We start from the raw sequence: 22,342 nt of genomic DNA, 5'->3' as shown, positions 1-22,342 counted from the left end.
GAAGGCTGGGGCCATGTTGACCTAAAGGGTTAACAGCTAAGAAGGTAAGATTATAAAACAGCAGGTAGGCTTACTTTGATGGAGAATTGGAGAACAGGTGTCTACACTGCTTGCAAAGAAATGCAGCTCAGAGAGTTGTTTGTTTTTGTAGTTAGACCTTCAATTAGTTTAAAAAGCTTTCAGTGAGCCCTGGAAGGCTATGTCGTTATGGAGATGGGTGAAGGTCAAAAAGGTTCTAGGGTTTCAATTTATCTGTGTTTGCTGGGGAAGTGAGTGTTCTGCAGCAAAGGGAAAAGGCCAAACCACAAAATGTGCTGCTGTTAGCAGGCTCCAGGTAGCAAAAAGTGTTGTTGGTAGCAGGCTCAATGTAGTTGGGGCTCAGGAGAAGTCCAAGAGCCGTTTGATAACTCCATGCAGTTAGGGTTCAGGAGAAGTCCTGGGGAACTGGGAAGGTGGCAGAAGGTCACTGTCTCCATGCTGGAAAGGGTTAGGGCTCAGAAGCAGCCCTAGGAGTCATTTATAGCTTGGTGTAGCTGGGAAGATTGGAGCCCAGTGAAGCTAGCTGGCTATTGAGGGCTGAAATTGCACAAGTAGAGGCTGGAGTGCAGACTCAGGAATTCAAGGGAACAGAGTCTTAGGAGATGAGATTGAAAAATTGGAGGTGTCCAGTCACTGAGGCAGTCTGAGTTGGAGCGGTTTTGAGGGAATTCAGGGGCTTATCTTTGAAAGTCTGGGTGAGTTACTGAGAAATCTGTGAGATCTATCTTGGTCACATCTGCCATTTATTGTGCAGGACTGTGCGTTCAACCTGTCATGAAGGGATATTAATGTCAATAATGTCACTGGAAATTATTTTTAAAATGGAATTGTAGTGGGGTCTGTATCTATGTGTGTGTCTTAATTGGATTAAAGCCAGCTAGTCTGGGTGTTTTGATGTATAGTAGTTTTTGAGATGTTAATTAGATAAACAGTAAGGAAGTTAAAAGGTAAAGTTTAAATTTGCATTTGTTGAATAAAGCATTCAAGAGTGGGAGTAAAACCTTGCACCTAGCTGGGAGATGCCAAGTAATGTGTTTATATTACTTATAAAATTGGTGGAATGAAAGAAAATTGTTAGGAGATGTAACGTTAAAAGCCTAGTAACTAGGCTTTTACATTCAAAGGAAAAGCTAGGTATAAAACAGAAAGGAGTTGTGTGTGTAAGGCAGAGGGATTTAAGATCTAACCAGCCTGTAAGCCTACAACTGTGTCTGCAAGGAACCAAATTGCGAGGAACCTCATTTTGAATTTGTACGGTCAAACGTGATTTGTCTGGTGTCTGTTTAAAGTCTATGGAGAATTTTCACCCCCTCGGGCATGCGGTTCGGGAGCGGGCGTGGAGCTGATTGCTGCCTGTGATTGGCTGCATGCCGCCATTTTGCGTGGGCTGGCCAATTAAGGCCCACTTAGCATCACACGCACCTGGAAACGCTTAGCACTACCTGTGGTTGGGGGGGGGAGAGAAGAGTTGGGGCCTGCACTCTTTCATGCATGTGCGTGAAAGAGCGCAGAAATCTGAGGGCTGGAGCTGCCTCAGGGAGATTAATTTAACAATAAGACATTGCAAAAAAGAGAAAAATTACTAAGACATATCCCCTCATGTGACATTGTCACATGAGCTGGGACATGTTTAAGAATTTTCAGAAGACATTTTATTTAATTAATAAACACTTCATGAAATCTCATCCTGCCCGTGGCTGAGGTTTCATGAAAAATGCGAAGGCTGCATGGGCAATTCGCCTGCCCGCCAACCTTAAGGTGGGACAGGCAGCCCTGACAATCAGTTTAATTAGTTAATTAATTACCTTAACAGGCCTTTGACAGTTTGGTGGGCGCACAGACGACTCCGGTGTACGCCCACAAACTGAAGATCGGAATGACGCGCGGTGATGTCAGGGCAAACACCTGATGTCAACTTATGTCATTTTATGCGGGCCCTGCCCCCACACGCCGAATGGAAGATTCTGGCCTATGGGTTACTGTTGCCTTGGTGGAGATTTTCCTGGGAGTGATTAATTTGGGGAGTTGTTTAGAAGTTATTATGGAAGTAATTTGTAGACATGTGCAAGTATTTAATTTGTTGTAAATTAATAAATGTTTACTTTAGTTTTATATAAAAAACCTCGAGGCTCGGTGGTCTTCTTCCTGAATTCAGAGCTGCATTTCAAACGTACCAATTGAAAATATAGGTTATGACCGTTGTTCAAGTTTCCCTCTGGGGTTTAAACAACTCCACCTTTACCAACTGCTGTGTCATAACACAACCACCGTTTGTCTATTAATTCACTCGTACCTCAAACGAACGTTAAAGATAGACACTAAATTGTTTTATCTTTCTGACCTTCTATGGTAAAGTTTGTTTTTGTTTGTTCAAAATCTGTGGAATCTTGTGGCTTTATTCACTGAACAAGCATCTTGAATCTCAAATTTTGTTTACTGTAAACAAAATGTTATTGGTCCCTAATAAGATCATTCCAAAAACTTGGAGGGGGGGATGGGGGCGGTCAGGTCTAGGATCATAACATTCTCTTTTGAAAAAGAATTTTAAAACTGTTATACAGGATACAGTACCCAGTTAGAAGAAGCATAACAGAGTTCTCTAAGAATGACAGATTTTTACCTTCTCAGAGAGAAGATCCTGACCAAGAAACATACATACAAAATGGTAAATTCAAACCTTAGAACTGAGTAAATTTTACGTGAAGGGAACAAAATAATAAAACAGAATGCAATAATCAAAATCACAATTGTTTCCTAACTGAAATGTAAAAGTAAGAGCTGCTTTCATTCAAGGGTTCCACTGTTGTGTATTGATACGACCTCAATATCACAATGCTTAAACTTAAAACGCTCTTACCGTTAGGAGAATAATGCTGGGTGGTTTCATGGGATATTCTGGCGGAAGCACAATTCGGCCATGGTAAACGCCACCATCAAAATCAGAGTCTGGAGGACCACGGACAGTGAAATGCCATTCAAAGAGATTATCCTAAAAGTGACAAGAAATACAAAAACTGTTTAAAATCTAATTAGAAATCTGATCATTTTGGTTAAATTAGGAGGCTGAATCTTAAAAAGCAAAGCTAAGTCACAAAGTATATGCCATAAAGTATGCATGCCATTTATGTGCAATATATAAGCATATACCTGCTGAAGGAGATGTGTGATCTCTACCCTAACCTTTACAAAACCATTACTGGGTTACAATGGACCAGATTTTGTTCTCAGCAGTGAAGGAACACCTTTTGCCATTCACTTCACTAACAACTGTCCAGACTTTTCATGGAGGTTTCCACTAATCTGGCATCTTTTCCAGCCTCTACAAGGTATCTGTGGTGGCCGAATAGGGAAAGCAAAAGCAAGGCTCTTCAACCAATTAATCAGATTGAAGTATCTTTATTGAGACAGAGGCTAAATCCAGAATTATAAATGGGAACTATAAATTTTATTTAAATGATGTAGAGAAAGCAAAATAATGCTTGGTAAATACACATGGGATCAAAAGGGAGAGAGAGAGAGAAAATAGACAAACAAAAGCTAAAAATTATAATTTGTAATATTAACTTTCAGAACCCCCCAGAGGGTGTTCAGCAGTAATTATCACTTATTATGCTGCTAGAAACACAATTATTCTGAAATGCACCAGCCCTAACCTTTCTAGCTGTCTTTAATACAGAACTAATGGGCAAGTGCCTGAAGCTCACAGCATTACAGTGGTTTTAGTGCTTAGTCTATCGATGTCGAGGAACAGGGTATCTGTGACAGCAACTTCTATATTGGGTGCGCAGGTGCCAGATGCTGATAAGCTCACCATTAATATTACATTATCTTGTCCATATTTTATATAGCCACAATAACAACTGATCAATAGGGTACTTGCCAGCAAGTACAGTACAATAAACCCAAAAAAAGTGATAATTCATCAGCGCACGGTATTGCAGTGCAAGACCACATCTAGAACGATTTTTGGCATCAGCTTTACTGCCATGGGAAGATGGCCCCAAGTAGCACTGATCAAGGGAATAAGAATCAAACTGAGGCTGCTCTCTCTTAGATTGATTCAATTTGCTTCAGAGTAGTACTAGCGAGAATACGGAGCAGGAGGGAGAACTTTGTTTTAAAAAAAAAGTATCTTCAATGAAAGCTATTACTCAATATAGCGAAAAGATAAGGCCTCAGTACAGATCACTGGGGGGACATCACCCATCACATCTTGCCACCTGTAGTACATGTTTGTTATCCCTACTCTGTCTCCTACCTCCAAGCTAATTTCCTAGCCATGTAAATTGGTTGCCTCTAATCCCATGCATTTTAATTTTTGTTAACAGTCTCCTGTTTAGAATCTTATTAAATATCTTCTGGATGTCCATATAAGCAATATAGACACTTCCTCATCCACATTGTTAGTAACCTCCACAAAAAGTTCAACTAGGTTTGCTGGATATAACTTATCTTTCACAAAACAAAGTTGGCTCTCTTTGATCAGTTCATATTTGTCCAAGTGCTCAGCTACACTGTCCCTTGTAACAGATTCTAGTAATTTCTCCACAACAAACATTAGGCTAGTAAATCTATAATTTCCTGGTTTCTCTCTTCACGCTTCTTAAATAATGGAGTGACGTTAGCATTTTTCCAATCTAATGTGATAATTCTGGAATCAAGGGATGTGCATCAAGTTATAATCTGCTCATTAATTTGACTTCAACAAATTAAACATCTTAAACTTTTAACCTATTAATAGATCTACATAATCATCTACAATGGTGGTATTGTGCACTAAAGGCTTTGGATATTCAAAAAAAATACTAAGATGTCATGATGTTAATCACTTCCATTCTATAACTCACAGCAACATGCTGAGTAAACACAAAACAGACAATTGAGTGTACAGAACAGAGTTTATTGCACATCAATCTATACGATGCAAGGGTAACATTAAGACAGGTAGTAGGAACAAGAGGGATTAATCTCTCATTCCTATATTTATACATGTTGTTTGCTACAAAAGTAACACACCCTATATGGCATTGTCAGGCGGATTGACTTCAAGTCCAACTCCTTTTGCCTCCCTTATGACTTGGTCAATTCTGAATGGTGGCGCAGGGTCAAAGGCCCTTCCTGTTCCTATTTCTTACGTTCTCATCAAAGACACCATGTTTCCTCCAAAGCATCCTGTATCCTTATGATAGAAAGTCTAAATAGCATGGTTATACCTTGAATCACTCAAGGTAGATGTTTGTTCTAGCCAGCATACCCTTCAATAAGAGAGCATCTGGAATGAAATTAGTGTTCCAACTTCCCCTTGTAATCCTACTAGCCCTTTGACCACTCATTTATAGTTCACAACGGTTATTAGTTACTACAGTTCATGACTATTACAGCTTATTATTAATTCAACTCTTCAACATGCGCAACATATGATAAATAGATGATTGGTTGGCTACACCACCTACCCAGATTTCCACAAAGTATCATAATTCCTTTCCTACTTTCATTAATACCCTAACTATCCTCATCCGTGGCATTATATACCACCTTCCATATGGGAAAAAAAATGACAGGATCACTGCAGATGGTTTGATGTACAACTGAGATAGATGGGCCACAACTCCTATCTCATTAAGTCACTACGCAAAAAGAATTGGTTACTGCTATTAGAACTCACCTTTCACCAGTTTCATTTTAAATACATACACGATGCATCAGATTTCAACAAGCTTTAATTTCAAGAAAATATTGTCTGTAATTCATTCCATGGCAATTTTCTCATATTAACCAATCTATTCATGGGGGGAGTTTGCAAATGACAAAAAAACCCAAAAAACACTAGATGGAGGCAAAACATTTCCATGGTAGAAATGGGTGGGGGAAGGAATCTTGCAATGGTGAAGGGAGTCTGAGCTGCCAGCTAGAGAACTGGTAATACCACTATGTTGCCTCTTTGAGAAGGCCTGCTGCACCTTATGCCACCTGGGTACATGACAGGCCAAAGGTGGGCCTTCCACCACCACCCCACCTCCCCCAACCACCGAGCTCAAGGACACTGGGGGCTGATGTCCCGCCCACTGAGAGCTGCTGGCAAATCAGAGGACAGCTGCTCTCTTCTGAACTTGGCAGTGCAACCACAGAGGCGGTGGCTGCTTCGAGTACTACACCCACCCAAGGTCTCGTATCAAGGAGGGCCCCTGGCACAGGTGAATGAGGGCAGGAAGAGGTTCACAGGGTGAGGGACACAGGGGAGGTAGAGGCAGCAGGGCAGGGGTTGGCTCTCAATGTCCCCCCTTCATCGCAATGTTGCTTCCTTCAGGCACAGCACGCCGTTGAACAATAGACCTCCCCACACCAGGAGCCCACAAGCAAACATGACAGGGTTAATAATGAGTTAATACCAGCAGTGGGTTGGGGCCCTTAAGGGGGCATTAATTGCCCACTTAAGGCCTCAAATGGCAGCAGGCAGGAAGCCTGTGGACGGTCTTCACTCCCCGCCACCTTCCTGCTTCCTCTCTAAATCTGTGGCAGGAAGCCTGTGGATGGTCTTCCTGCCACAGACCTAATTGGGGGGGAGGCAGGAAGTTGGTGGGGTCCCCACCTGCCACCTTCCAGCCTGATTAAATGCACCTCCTGCCACGGGGTGGATACAAGATTCCATCCAGGGTGAGGGGAGGGAGAAAACATCAAAATGCATGTTAAAAACTCAAGTGAGCAGTGCCCTGAGGATTGAAGAAAAAGGATACCTGCTGGACCACACAGAAATGATGTGGGCTTTCATTTCTCCATTCCATCAGCAATAACATACATTCCAAACAAACAATTCTCTGTTTCAATTTGAAGTTACTTCTAGTCTTACCTCCAAAGGCTGCGCATGGTATTGTTCTGTTGGGTCTTTCAGTTCTTGTGCTTCTTTCATTAAACGTTTGACAGCTGTTAAAACAAAAATATAATTTTTAAACTTCAGCATCAGATTGGAAGTTTACCAGTCCAAAGTGATTCTTGGTTCCCGAGGATTTACTTCCATTCTTTTCCATTCCCAGCCCAGCGGCTTTTAGCCCCAGAACTGCCTTTCAACGTGAGTGTTGTTTCTGGAGATTCTCCCTCAAGTGCAAGCTTGGCGAATCTTCCAGCATCATTTCAAACCCTCGTGAATTTGGTCCTTTCAATCTGAGTGCAAGCTCCCATCCACATTCCTGTAAGGTGGTCAGTCCCTTGCTGCTCCCTTTCTTCCTGACAGAGTGCCTTTGTCTGTGTGTTTAAGATTTCTCAGAAATCTTTCTCCTCTCAAAGCCCATCTCCATGGCAATGTGAATCACATGGGCCTTGTATCCAGTTAGAAATACTGATTAGCTATTCTTTAGATCCCAATTCTGTTCTATCTTGGAAGTAAATGGACATTTTAAGAATAAATGTTTACAATCCGACATTCGCAACACCTTCCTGGGGTTTTGGAGACTAGTAGTCTAATCACTGCAAACACAGGTGCTGCTGCCTTTGTCCCAGCAGCAACTACCTGACAACAGGCCTGGGTGATGGGGCTGCTAAAGATTAAAAGAAAACCTAGACTATTTTACTAAGGAAAGGGTGCAAGATATTCATATTTGCAGACAATGGCAAAGGCAGCCATGATGCCAGTGGCCAGGTCTCAAGAATACAAGGCCCATATGATTAACATTGCCATGCAGTACTCTAGTTGTGGCCCAACCGGTGGTGATGAGCTTTGAGATGGGAGGGTTTCAGAGGAAACCATCGAGATATCAGGTTACAAACTTTCTATCACTGAATATCACAGGCAGGCAAGAGGGAGAAGTCTCCAGGAGAACTCACACTGTGAAACACAGTTCTGAAGTTAAAAGTTCCCAGGCTGGGAAGAAAAATGATCGGAGGTAAACCTTCAGGAGCTAAGAATCATTTTGGACTAAGTCTGAGAGATTTGAATGTCTACTTAAAGCAGAGTGTAAAATATACCTGTAAAATATGATTTTTTTCAGGTATGCTAGAAGTAAAAAGGAAAAGTTCTGTTCTGTGGCTTAAAGTACAAGTTGTCTACAAAAATAGCATTTAGTCAATAGTGTTTTAGTCTGATGCTGCAGTAAGAATCTTAAAACATGAAATCTTGTAGTATTATTCATAGACTGATGTTTACAGCACAGAAGGGGGCCATTCGGCCCATGTCCACGCTAGTCAACAAAGATCTGACTATACTAATCCCATTTTCCAGCACTTGGCCCTGGAGGCTATGGCAATGCAAGCGAATATCTAAATGCTTAAATGTTACGAGAGTTTCTGACTCAACCACCCTTTCAGGCAGTGAGTTCCAGACTCCCACTACCCTCAGTGAAAAAATTTCTCAATTCCACTCATAACCTTCTCCCTCTTACCTTAAATCTATGCCCACTGGCTAATGACCCCTCTACTAATGGAAAAAGTGCTTTCTTATCCACCCTATCTATGCCCCTCAATCTTATACACCTTTATCAGGTCCCCTCTCAGCCTTTGCTGCTCCAAGTAAAACAACTCCACTCTATCCAATCTTTGCTCATAGCTCAGACCCTCCAGCTCAGGCAGCATCTTGGTAAATCTCTTCACCCTCCAGTGCAATCTCATTCTTCCTATAATATGGTGACCAGAACTGCACGCAGTACTCCAGCTGTGGCCCAAAAGCATTTTACACAGTTCCAGCATAACCTCTCTGCTATTGTATTCTATGCCTAGGCTAATAAATGCAAGTATCCCATATGCCTTCCTAACCACCTTATCTATCTGCCCTGCTACCTTCAGGGATCTGTGGATTTGCACACCAAACGACCCTCTGATCATCAGTACTTTCCAGGCTCCTACCATTCATAGTGTAGTCCCTTGCCTTGTTAGCCCTCCCCAAGTGCATTACCTCACACTTTTCTGGGTTGAATTCCATTTGCCACTTCTCTGCCCACCTGACCAGTCCATTGATATCCTCCTGCAGTTTACGGCTATCCTCCTCACTATTTACCCAACCAATTTTCATGTCATCCGCAAACTTCTTGATCAAATGTAGGGGATAGGAGTTCAAATCATTTATGTACACCACAAACAGCAAGGGCCCCAGCACCAAGCCCTGCGGAACCCCACTGGAAACAGACTTCCACTCACAGAAACATCCCTCTACCATCATCCTCTGCTTCCTGTCTCTCAGCTAATTCAAGGCTTTCCCATGGGCTTTTACTTTCTTGACCAGTCTGCCATGAGGGACCTTATCAAAAGCCTTGCTAAAGTCTATTTAGACATCAAATGCATTACCCTCATCAACACTCCTGGTTACCTCCTCAAAACATTAGTCAAACACAACCTTCCCTTAACAAATCCATGCTGACTATCCCAGATTAATTAGGGACTCTCCAAGTGCAGATATATTCTGTCCCTCAGAATTCTTTCTAGTAACTGAGGTTAGACTGACTGGCCTGTAATTTCCTGGTCAATCCCTTCCTCCTTTTTTCAATAATGGGACAACGTTAGCAGTCCTCCAGTCCTCTGGCACCTCACCTGTGACCAGAGAGGATTTGAAAATTACTGCCAGGGCCCGATATCTCTTCCCTTACCTCCCTCAACAGCCTGGGATACATCTCATCCAGGCCTGCAGATTTATCCACTTTTACGGCCACTAAACCCGCTAGTACCTCCTCTCTATGTTAATTTCCTCTAATATTTCAGTCCTCCGTCCTGATGTCTAGACCTGGGTCATCCTTTTCCATTGTGAAGACTGACGCAAAGCATTGAGGACTGTTCCCACATCTTCCGCGTCCACACAAAGATTGCCTTTATGGTCCCTAATTGGCCCTACTCTTTCCCTAGTTATTCACTTGCTCTTTATATATTTAAAAACCCCACTTTGGATTTTCCTTTATTTACCCACCAATGCTTTCTCATGCACTCTCTTAGCTTTCCTAATTTCCTTTCTAAGTTCCCTCTGCACTTTTTTTCCTCTTCTAGGAATTCTGCCGTATTGAGCCCATGGTATCTGCCATAAGTTTCTCTTTTTTCCTTAATACTAACCTTTATGTCCCTTGACATCCAAGGTTGTCTGGACTTGGATTCCCCCCTCCCCACCCTTTGTCTTTACGGGAACATATTTGCCCTGTACTCTCGCTATTTCCTCCTGGAATGCCTCCCACTGCTCTGACACAATTTTATCTGCAAGTAGCTGCTCCCAGTCCAAATCCTATCTCATCTTAGTAAAATTAGACTTTCCCCAGTTTAGAACTTTTATTCCTGGCCCAACCTTATCCTTTCCCATAACTATCCTAACTCTTAACTGAGTTATAGTCACTATCTCCAAAATGCTCCCCCACTCATAAGCCTTCCAGCTCCTTGGGCTCATTTCCAAATATTAGGTCCAGAACTGCCGCCTCCCTTGCTGGGCTTTCTACGTACTGGCTAAAAAAGTTCTCCTGGATGCAACTTTAGAATTTTGCTCCTTCCCTCCCTTGCACACAAACTATCCCAGTTAATACTTGGGTAGTTAAAATCCCCTATTATTAATGCCTTATTTTTCTTACACTTCTCTGAAATTTGATTACATATTTGATCTGCTCTCTCCCTCTGACTGTTTGGGGGCCTATAGTACTCATCCAACAGAGTGTTTGCCCCTTTTATGCTTTTTACTTCTACACATATGGCCTCATTTGATGATACTTCCAAGATATCATCCCGCCTCACTGCTATAATTGATTCCTTGATCAATATTGCGACCCCCCCCTTCTATCCCCCTCTCTATCTCGTCTGTATACCCTATAACCAGGAATGTTGAGCTACCAATCCCGCCCTTCTTTTATCAAAGTCTTGGTCATAGCTATGATATCATATGCCCACGTGCTTATCTATGTCCTCAGCTCATCTGTCTCATTCCTCAAGTTCCTTGCATTAAAATATATTCCATTTAGTCTTGTTAAACTCATTTCTTTCTTATCTAGCCTATAGTTCCTCCGCCTTCACTTACTAGCATTTTAACTTCTAATTCCATCATAGCTTCTCTCCTCTCTGAACTACTTTTCAGGATCCCACGTCCTCACTAATTTAGTTTAAATCCATCCCAACAGCATTGGCAAACCTCCCGCGAGGATGTTGGTCCCATTCCTGATCAGATGTAACCCGTCCAACTTGTACAGGTCCCACCTCCCCCAGAAACCATCCCAATGCCCCAGGAATCTAAAGCCCTCCCTCCTGCACCATCTCTCCAGCCACACATTCATCTGCTTTATCCTTCTGCTCCTATACTCACTACTGCGTGGCACCGGGAGTAATTCGGAGATTATTACCTTTGAAATCCTGCTTTACAATTTCCTACCCAACTCCCTAAAGTCTGCTTGTAAGGCCTCATTTCTATTTCTTCCTATGCCATTGGTCCCAACATTGACCACGACCTTTGGCTGTTCACTCTTCCCCTTCAGAATGCCCTGCATGAGTACAGTGGATTTGTCTAGAATTTTAAACAAATAAGATTTCAAAGCAACGTTTGCTGTATTTAAAGGGTAAAATGGCTATGTCAATTGCTGAAGCTTTCCTCAAAGAGAGACTTGTATGTTAACGCATTGCAACAGTTAACAAAGGCTAATTTAAAAGCGGTGGCAGAAAATTTGTTTGAAGTTAATAATAAGACAAATATAACACTGCTGCAAATGTTGCAACAGAATATCAGAGCAGTAAGGATCAAATATAGCTGTTGTGCTCCCACATAGAATTTCCATAAGGAAATAAAAGCCTGATTGGGAAATAGCTCTCAGGAGTTGAAAGCGTTTCCTTAAAGAGGTGTGTAAAAAAAAATTGCTTTTGGCTAATATTGTCACAGGCGTAAATACATTAACAGTATGAGAAGCAATCCAGTTACAAAAAGTATAAAATAAAAACAATTAGATTTCTGCCAGTCAGTTGGATGCATTACATTTAGAAGAGATCCAACTATTTTCCCACACTAACACCTCATTTTTCCATTATCCCAATCCACAAATATTGCTTTTATCACAAATATTGTTTGTTGTTGCTAACTGTTGCAAGGCATTAACATACAAGTATTTCTTTGAGGGAAGCTTCAAAGGTAGCTAAAATGTAGTGCAAAAAGTTGAACTTATTCGGCTTCGAGTGTACTCTTTACAAAGTCATTTTTGTACAATAATGGAATTTCTACAGAAAATGCTGGAAATACTCAGGTCTGGCAACATCGATGAACTTCAACCTGTAGTGTTAACTCTGCTTCTTTCTCCAGACGGTACTAGACTTGCTGAGTATTTCCAGCATTTTCTGCTTCCATTTCAAATTTCCAGAATCTGCAGTGTTTGGCTTTCTTAACTAAATTTCCATGCTTGAAACAGCTGAACAATGTGTTTTCCTGCCACAACTGCTTTTTGCATGCCAACTTATGAAAATCTAGTTTTGTAATAGGGAACATTAAAGCATCACCATTAAAAGTTAATCAGCTACATAGCACCAAAAGCTTAGAAACATGAAATACACTATGTTAAAAATGTAATCTTAAAGTTACCCTGCATTTTAGATCCAGTTAACTTCATATATGCAAACAGTTAGCATCAGATATGCTTAATTACTTTAATTTAACTAAAACAAAGACATAGCCCTCAACAATTTCCAGCAGAGATTGAAGAGGAGTCATATGGACTCGAAAAGTTAACTATTTCTCTCTCCACAGATGCTGCCAGACCTGCTGAGTTTTCCCAGCATTTTCTGTTTATATTTCAGATTTCCAGCATCCGCTATATTGTGTCTTTTTTTTGTTTGGCCTGAATTATCGATTTCAATCACGTGATTGTAAAAAAACCTCGACAGACTGACAAGACCAGGACATACACCCACCATTTCTCCAACTAAAGTGTTCTAAAAACTAGAACACATCTGAAAATATAAAAGTGATCTGTAGCAGGAAATTCAGTTCACTAATTATCAGCTTTAAAAGGAACCTCTCTCTATAGCCAATGTTCTCCCAGGCAAAGCTTAAAACACCAATTAAGAAAAAAAATTAGCTATGCAGAAATATTCCCCCTAGCTGAGAAACTCTTTTGTTTATATCTATTCTAAATCTTCAAAGGCACTTTCCCCTATTTTGAATACTGTTGTAAAGCACACACAAATTAGACAATCCTTTACAGGCATTTTTCTGTCGTAATGTGGCCTTAAGCTACTTTTCCTACTGCGATGTTCCCACTTTGTTACGATCATTCATATGGCAAACTGTATTCAGGCAAACTTTTATAAAATAACAGAGGCCTACTCCAGAGTAATAATAGGAATTTTAATATCTCCCAGAAACTATTTGGATGGACAGAACAGACAGGTGTAAACTTCAATTCAGTCTCACCTCCAAGTCAGAGTTGTGGGTTTAATCTCCACTCCAGAGAATTGAGCACAATCTAGAATGATACTTCAGTACAGTGCTGAGTGCTGCACCACTGAAGGTGGCATCTTTCAGATGCAGTGTTAAACCAAGGCCCTTTTTGCTCCTGGACGGACGTGAAGAGTCCCATTCTAATAAGAGCAGGGAAGCTGCGCCTATCTAGGCAAATATTTATACCTCATCCAAAATCAAAAAACAGAGGGCCCTTTGTTGCACCTTGCTGTGTGTAAACTGGCTACATGTTTCCTATAATACAACAGTGACCACACTTTAAAAGAGCTTCAGTGGGTACCACGCATTTTAGGATAGCCTGAGGCCATGAAAACACTCTAAATACTATTCTATCTTTCCTTTAGTACTGAACACTTTAAAAAAAAGAGGATATACATACTCTTGAATGATTTTGAAAAGGCGAAGGTTGATGAGATTTAGAGGTCGTTAGTGTTATTAAATATGCCCAATAACTCTACAAACCAAACACTTAACAACATAGGTAAAACAGTAGAGGCGTCGTAGTTAAACTGAGTAGTGCATTGGCCAGGTCACATTGTGTACTGTGTCAAATGTACACAACGGAAGATAAGCAAGTATCGCACCAAAGCATGGAAGACACCGTATGGAGAAAAGCTGAGCTATAATGGCACTTTCTGTAATGTCCAAGTTGAAATGTTCTCTAATGTGCTTTTAGAAATTTTATGAATAAAGTATATTGTTGGGAAAAAATTGTAAGCATCAATTCATGCTAAGAAAACACACATGACTGCAACTGAAAACAGTGAGCAAAGACTCGAGAAACGTTGTCTTCAGCAAAGGAGGTGCCTGACAGATGGTCTGACTTCGGTCACTGGAACATTTTCAATTAAAATGTGGCAAATGGATAAAAGGAGGCAGGGACAAGTTAAAATAATGAAAGGAATTTTTAGGATAAACGCAAGGAAGTTGTACAAAAACTGATCAACATCATCAGAACAAACTTCTTGCTGGAGCAAAAACTTGAAAATGGAGGAAATACACGTTCTTTCAGGATGCAATAGTAGAAATAGCCTCATCTCTACACACCTTGTGGTCTGTAAGGAATGTAATTAAAGTGCAACTAAAATTAACTTTAATGAAAACTAATGTTCTCATCAATCACAGCTGTTATTAAGGTGCAGAACAAAGAGTAAAACCAGGAACAACAGGATGTGTTATTCTATAAAGCAAAGTTCCATTCCTTGGCTGGCTTGTATATCAAGTGCCTGCATTGCTCCAGCTGTAGGTCACCAGAGGCATCTCATACACATCATTTTCTCATAAACGTAATTTTCTCATGTTATCCACACCATCAGGGTCTCTCCCTAAACAAGTACATAGCAGTATTACTGAAGTTCTTTTTAAGACGTAACTTGGTGGCAACTCAAGCCAACTATTGATTCTTTGGGCAGGCCAATTTTTATCTCATGCACTATAACACAAACATTGCAATGTTACACTAAAGGTACACAGGTTCCAAGATTGGTTTACTGATGTTACTGTTCTTAATAAGCAGCTTTAGTTAAACACTATTTCTGATGGGCAGTCTTCTCCCCCCGCCCTTCTATTTCTTCATTGTTTCATGATTTATTTTAACAGGTTATTCCATCACTATTCCTAGAAATCTAACTGTGCCCTGACAAAACTTGCAATTTGCAACCAGTTCGGTGGTTCTTTAAAAAAAATTAACAGCAACCACACTGTTGTTAAAGAGAGTGTACCCTTTCCCTTCTAATGTCTGTTTCTATACAAGTCAGGTAGTGGCAGATGTCATAGCCCATCAGATCTGCCCTTGTACCACATACAGCCTATGAAACAAGATCAGGTCACAGACAAGGCGGCATGCAAGCTACCACTCTCAATGGAACACACCTAGTCTTTCAATAAGGTTGCTCACTTTACAAAAATAATTCAGATAGTCTTGTATGATATATACTTCCAGTTCCAAAGAATAGTAGCAAATCTATTAAGATAGTATTTTCCTTTTGTATTTTGACTCAGGTGAACAAGTTTACTGTTTATGCATTTCACTTAATCCAGTGCACTTTAGTTCAATTTTTACAGAATGGGAAAAATATTGCATCTAAAGAGCTCTATTAAACAGTTTAAGAGAAAAACACTCCTGATAATTCAAAGTATTCTTTACTATAAAATGTTGAGTTGTTCAGTCATCTGAATGAAGCCACAAAAATAGCAAAGTAGGAACTCTGTGCCAAAAGTGAAACAATATGCTGAGTTCAGCAGACTATATCCATAAATTCTGCTGCGATGCCAATTTGACGTGATCTAGTGATGGCAAGTATGAGGATTTCCTTTGCTTCCGAGCAATGGAAGGAGCGTGCTGAGAATCCAGCTTCTGAACTCTCATTCTTTGCAGTTCAGACTCCCGGGGTCTGCCAGTGCTTTGTAAAACTGCAATGTTGGGATAAGCCGAGAAGCCAATCTAAAGAAACTAGACACTATAAAAACAGCATTCTTAAGTTTAATAATCTTGTATATCAATTTTTTTTTTACCTGTTGTATATTACAGACCTTATTTACAATTAGTAAATGCTCAGCTTTTTGGGAAAAAAATGACAAAGTCCATTGTTTCTATTATTTTATTAGTAAACTTTGCAGGCTACTGGGGCTTGAGATGTTTTCATACATCCTTAATAGTTTCTCATTAGAAACGTAGAAGCCTGCTTCCCTTGGGCTTTATTCACATGTCCTCTATTTGTTTAGATTGTCATTTGTTGTTGTTAAAAATCAAAATGAAACCCAATAAACTTCAAGCAATTATGATGAATAAGACAGGCACATCTCTCTAATATATTTTAAGACTCACACAAAGCACAAGCTGTAACATACTTCCCTTTTTCACTCTCTATTTGCCAAATTTATCCTAACCAGGGCAAATTTAATGTACCCATGTAACTGACTCTCAGCCCTGACTTCTATTTTCACAACAGTTGTAAGTATTAGAAGTTACCGCAAACTGGAACAGCTCTAAGAAAGGTGCAAATAAAGCAAATTTTAACTTTTTAAAAACAATGATTCTTCGATAATTCACACATTGACTCCTGCACCCACCTCTCTTTTGTGAAGTTGTAAAGCTCAATGCTTTAGCTCTAAGTGCTGTACACAGTGATTCTATAATACCTTCATTTTAGTTGGCCTGTTAGACAAAGCCAGGATTCCAATGAGCAACCTTAACAGTAAATGACATATGCATGCATTTCGACATGAGCTTTGTCGCTTATAAAGTAAATTATTTTACATTGTATAATGTCGCTGTGCTTCTAGCCTAAGGCTAAAGAAATTCATATTTTTCAAACGAAACTAAAAAGGGTCTTGTACAAAAGCAAACTAATTGATGAAAGTGAACTCATTTAGTTTGTGTTCAATAATCCTACAGTAAATTCGTTTTTAAAAAGTTTAACTTTTGAGTAGTAAATGCAAATCCAAATTTATGATCATGACAGTGCATCACAATTTACGTTGACACCATGAAAATTCACATACGACACTTATTTCATCCACTTGAACAGTTATCTACAGACAATGATGGAAATACTCAGGTCAAGCAGCATCTGTGGAGCGAAAAACAAATTTAACATTTCAGGTCTATGATCTTCCATCAGAAGCAATCCTGATGGATGGTCACAGACCTGAAATGGTAACTCTGTTTTTCTCTCCACGGATGCTGCCTGACCTGCGAAGTATTACCAGCATTTTCCGTTTTTCTTTTAGATTTCCAGCATCCCCAATATTTTGCTTTTGAATTGTTATCTATTTGACAATCCATGCAAACATTAATTCCAGACGATAAAATTCCTTTAACGCGTTAACTTGGTTTACCAATGAAAGCTATTTCTGAACTTAGCTACAATCCAGCCCTCATCTAAACAGAATTGCCACTTACAAGTAAACAGTAAACAACAACAACAAAATGCACAAGGATTCCCTTAATATATGATCCTACATTCGTTCCAAGCTCCATGATCAAAACACTCTTAGAATGCCAACAACTCCACAAAGTTTTGCACACTCTGGGTCAACCATTAAAATAAATGGCTGGCATTTCAGCTGGCAAATTTAAGAAAAAAACTTTTACACTGCTACCACAGCAACAAGTGAGATGTCAGCAGTAACACTACTAAACTGCACCAAACCATAAAAACATAAAACTGCTCAACTGTTTTCCACCACATTCTCATATACACAATATTAAGATTTTTAAGAATATTAACACCTGCTGTCCTCCATCCTACTGCTCTTCTTGGCAATGGATTCATTGGCTTACAAATCCAATCCCTGGGTGGTCAAAAACTAGTTCCGAAGGTGCTATGGTACAGCAGATGGTAAATGCGGAGCTGTTCAAATTCCAGAGGGAAACTTGAAACAACTGCCACAATTATTTTACAATTTGCATTTATTTCGAGATGCGTGCCTTGAATTCAATAGTAATAAGACCACGGAGTCTTATAGGTTTCTTACAAAACTAAATCCTTTATTAATTAAAAAAATGATTTTAAGCACATAAATAGGTTTACAATTTACTATGATAACTCCTAGCTCCCCTAGTTAATCTAACTCCTAGTTACACCTCCGTTAAGGCAATAGCAAAACACAGGTTTTAAAAGACCTAGGCAAAGTAACACAATACCCTGAGCAGTTAAATTCAAAGTGAGGTTTCTTCACTTCAGTTCGTGTAGACAGCAACTTGAGGCTTAGAGGCTGAAGGCTTTCACACTTGTTGGACCTTAGAATGCCTTCCTCTTACACGTAACCTCATCTCCTTTATGCAGGTTTCTCCCTTTTTAATGTAAATCCCATTGTCCTAATGTCTTTTCAACTCTACTTTTCTAATAAAATTGGTATTATAAAAGATTTTTATCAGGAAGCTTTGGGAAAAATAAATACACTGTTTGGCTTCTTCTGGCTAAGTGTAACATTTCACCACCTCTTTTGAAATTAAAATTACTCTGGTTTATCTAAAAATGCACATTTTCTCTTTACACCTCTCATTCTAAAACTTCATCCATGTTTACCTACTTACCATCTCAAAACTAGCTTATCTTCTGATATATCAAAGCCTTCAGACCAGCTGCCTTTAATTCAATTAAGTCGTACACAGACACACACACACATACACACTATTCCTACCTTACAATAAATTCCAATAGCATTATGAAAATTATTATATTTTCCTGGCAAAGGCCAGTATTCTAGTACCCACTATCCAGTGGTCATCAAGACACATACTGATTGCCATCATCCAGAATGAATAATTAATAACTATGCAGTTCCTTCAAGTTTAATTGATGCACAAAGCTGATGAGAAATTGCACTCAGAGGTCTATTGAATTTCTTTTAAAACAAAATGTCAACTTTAACTGAAGAGGGAAGATTGACAGCATGGGGAAGATATCCGCAAAGAGCAATGCAAACTTTCCACCAACAATCACATGTATCAATTTCTTATGTTTTGTTACATGGAATAAAAAAAAAGGCTCTCATGGAGCGTGGATTTCTCTGGCAAGACCACCATTTGTTGCCCATCTTGAACTGTCCTTGACAGTTTCATGTATGTCTCAAAGCATTGCACCGCTCCTTTTCAGAGAGAATGCTGGATTGTACCCCACCTGGAATCTAGCACACTTCATGTCTGTAGTTTAAAAAAAAGGATTTGTTTTGGGTGCTTGGCATGGTTCACAATGAAATTTCAGAGATATGCATGTGAAGCTAGACATGGATCAGAATTTTAAAACTGACAAGAACAGGGTGAGTGGGATTTGGTACGGGAAGCAAGGGTAGCAGAATTTTGAATGCTGATATTGACAGAGAGTGAAGGATAAAATGCCAGCCAGGGCAACACTGAAATAAAACATGACAGTAAAGTATTGCACTGCTGGAAATCAGAAATAAACAGATATTTCTGAAAGCACTCAGCAGGTCAGGTAGCATTTGCAGAGAAAGGAAGGTAATGTTAACATTCAGGTCAATGACCTTGAGTCAGGTCTGAACACACAAATAGTTCAGTCTGGAGGTAACAAAGGCACAGATGAGGGTTTAAGGACTGGGGTAGGTGACGTGAGAGGTAGAAACATTTTTTTTTGTAATGAATGACATATGGAGTCAGAATTTCAGCTTACAGTTGAATAGGTTGTGAGCAATCTACTTTAACCTGAGACGGTTATCACAGAGGGGAATGCTAGTAATGAGAAGTGGTTCCAAGGAGCATAGCATTGGTCTTCCCGATGTTTAACTACTCCAAGATGATGGCACCAAAGTACTGCAGAGAGGTGGCATTGAGATAGAGCTAGGTGTTGTCAGCGCCTTTCTACATCTTAAGGGGAGCCTGTAAATGAGCAAAAAGACCAGGGACTGATCCGTAACCCCACCAAAGGCAAGTTAAAGATCAGCATTTCATTCAGCCGAGGAAGGGGAGACACTGACCAGGTTATCCAACAACAGCAAAAGGATTCTGGAGGCATTGCCCGGGAGTGGGGCGCAAGTCGGGCCTTCAATACGTGGGCAGAAAGTAAGAGAGCCACTGGACACCAGTCACAGTGACATCCTGGGGGTAAGGGACCCGGGCGCAGCCGCTGTGTATAGATTACAGCATCCAGTGGGGGGAGGGCAGAGACAGTCAGTCAGAGACACCAAACTGGGCTTCAGAGCAGCAGAGGGCCAGGCCCAGCCCAGCAGCTATGCTCCTGGATCGGATTCAGAAAGGGGGGTGGGGAAGAGAGAATGAGATTCGGTTTTCCAGATTCCGGTGTCGATGTGTCACTCACCCGGGTTCCTCAGGTTGTACTGACCCTCCATGTTGTTGGTGTCGTTGTTGACGGCGCTTCGACCGCTTCACCGGCTCCGGCTCGCGGACACTGCAGCGTCACACACACACACCCCCAACCCCGCGCTCGCGGACACTGCAGCGTCACACACACCCCTCCAATCCCGCGCTCGCGGACACTGCAGCGTCACACACACACCCCAATCCCGTACTGACCCGGCGCCCAGCTCTTGAAGCGCAGACTCGCCCCGCGGAGCGCGAGCGGATGTTTGACCTTTTGTGACGTGGCAGTAACTTGGTGGATCCGGCGCAGACCTCCACGCCCACCTCCCGCCCTGTTTCCTCCAATGAGAAGCGAACAGGAAGAGAGAGAGGCGCTCGTCCAGCAAGAGCTGAATCAATTGGGATCAAGCTCCAGAAAGGGTATACCCAGACCATTCAAGAGAATGGAGCTGCATTTGGTACACGAGCATGCTCACGGGTCGCGTTTTGTAAATGCAAAATCAAGGTTGATAGTCACAATGAGTGACGCTTGTAGCTGCGGCATTGTCACTTACGATTCAACGCCCTCTTTCCCCAGATAAAAGTCAAATATATGTTAAAAAACCGAGCGGAAATACAAATTTAACGGAAAAAGACATTGAGGTCAAATATCTCCAGGCGTGAGTGAGCCCCGACCCGTAATGTGTCAAAAGCTTTCCAACCCAAAACAGAAGAGAATTTTAAGTACTAAGTTATAGTCAGGCTGCCAAAATTGTAGAATGAACTGCTGAGATGGTGATGATGCCTTCAGAGTAACTAGCCAGGGTTGCTTAATTCAATATGCAGGGTTGGATGGACAACCTGGAACTTCACTTTTTCGGAAGCTGACGTTTTAGCAACGTTTTGTACCTTTCATAAAAGCAAAATACTGCAGATGCTGGAAATCTGAAATAAAAACACTTTGTCATGTCCTCCTTCCTTAATCGAGGTTCCCCCCGCCGTGGTTGACAGGGCCCTCAACCGTGTCGGACCCATCTCCCGCGCCTCTGCCCTCACACCTTCCCCTCTCTCCCTCCCAGAGCTATGATAGGGTCCCCCTTGTCCTCACTTTTCACCCCACCAGCCTCTGCATTCAAAGGATCATCCTCCACCATTTACGCCAACTCCAGCATGATTCCACCACCAAACACATCTTCCCTTCACCCCCCTCCCGTCAGCATTCCACCAGTTCCCTCCAGGGCACCCTGGTCCATTCACCCCAACACCTCATACACTTCCCACAGCACCTTCCCATGCAATTGCAGAAGGTGCAACACCTGCCCCTTTACCTCCTCCCTCCTCATTGTCCAAGGGCCCAAACACTCCTTTCAGGTGAAATAGTGCTTCACTTACTTGCACCTCCTTCAATTTGGTCTCCTGCATTCGCTGCTCCCAATGCAGTCTCCTCTATATTGGGGAGACCAAACGCAGACTGGGTGACCACTTTGCGGAACACCTTCCCTCTGCCCGCAAGCATAACCCAGACCTTCCTGTCGCTCGCCATTTCAACACGCCATCCTGTTCTCATGCCCACATGTCTGCCCTTGGCCTGCTGCAATGTTCCAGTGAAGCCCAACGCAAACAGGAGGAAGAGCACCTCATCTCCAGATTAAGTACTATACAGCCTTCCAGCCTTAACATTGAGTTCAACAACTTCAGACCATGAACTCTTTCCTCTATCTTCACCCCTTTTTTAATTTCTTTTTTAAAATTTATTTTTATTTACTTACTTTTATTCATTTATCCATTGTTTTATCCCTGTTTCTATCCTCTTTCCCCAACCACCGTTCCCTTCCCAGACTCCAGCCCCAAAAGGGCCATCTATTACTTGTTCCATGTTGTTCTTTCACAGAGTGCTTACCCTTGTTCTGCTATTAACATTTTCTGTTTTCTTACCTTTATGCCACTATCAGTACCTTCTTTAGCCCTTACCACTACCAATGACACTCCCTTTGTCTTGTGTCCATTACATCTTTGTCAATTTCTCCTTAGCCCCCACCTATCACTGACCTATCCAGCTTCACCTGTTCCACCCCCCTTAAACAGTATAAATTCTATCACATTTTTACTTCTCTTTAGTTCTGAAGAAGACTCATCTGGACTCGAAACATTAACTC

The 22,342-nt window shown here is 41.2% G+C and overlaps 1 protein-coding gene across 2 annotated transcripts in view; it reads right to left on the bottom strand.

Annotated features, from left to right (window-relative positions):
* ube2j1 (ubiquitin-conjugating enzyme E2, J1) overlaps positions 1-20,482 on the bottom strand; it is a 34,350-nt gene extending 13,868 nt beyond the window's left edge. The window contains exons 1-4 of one of the 2 annotated variants that reach the window (XM_078542414.1): positions 20,402-20,482; positions 20,206-20,360; positions 6,887-6,960; positions 2,897-3,028 (exon numbers count right to left, since the gene is read on the bottom strand). In XM_078542414.1, the coding sequence (XP_078398540.1) occupies positions 2,897-3,028; positions 6,887-6,960; positions 20,206-20,236 (237 nt within the window). In that variant the 5' untranslated portion in view covers positions 20,237-20,360; positions 20,402-20,482. The remainder of the gene's footprint in view (positions 1-2,896; positions 3,029-6,886; positions 6,961-20,205; positions 20,361-20,401) is intronic. The other variant, XM_078542413.1, reaches the window with a different exon arrangement.
* Positions 20,483-22,342: the final 1,860 nt, after the last annotated feature.

This window comes from Cetorhinus maximus, chromosome 5 (assembly GCF_964194155.1).
Source record: "Cetorhinus maximus chromosome 5, sCetMax3.hap1.1, whole genome shotgun sequence".
In the NCBI taxonomy this organism is placed as follows: Eukaryota; Metazoa; Chordata; class Chondrichthyes; order Lamniformes; family Cetorhinidae; genus Cetorhinus; species Cetorhinus maximus.
Note: the sequence above shows the minus strand (reverse complement) of the source record. Positions and strands in the feature narration are given on the sequence as shown.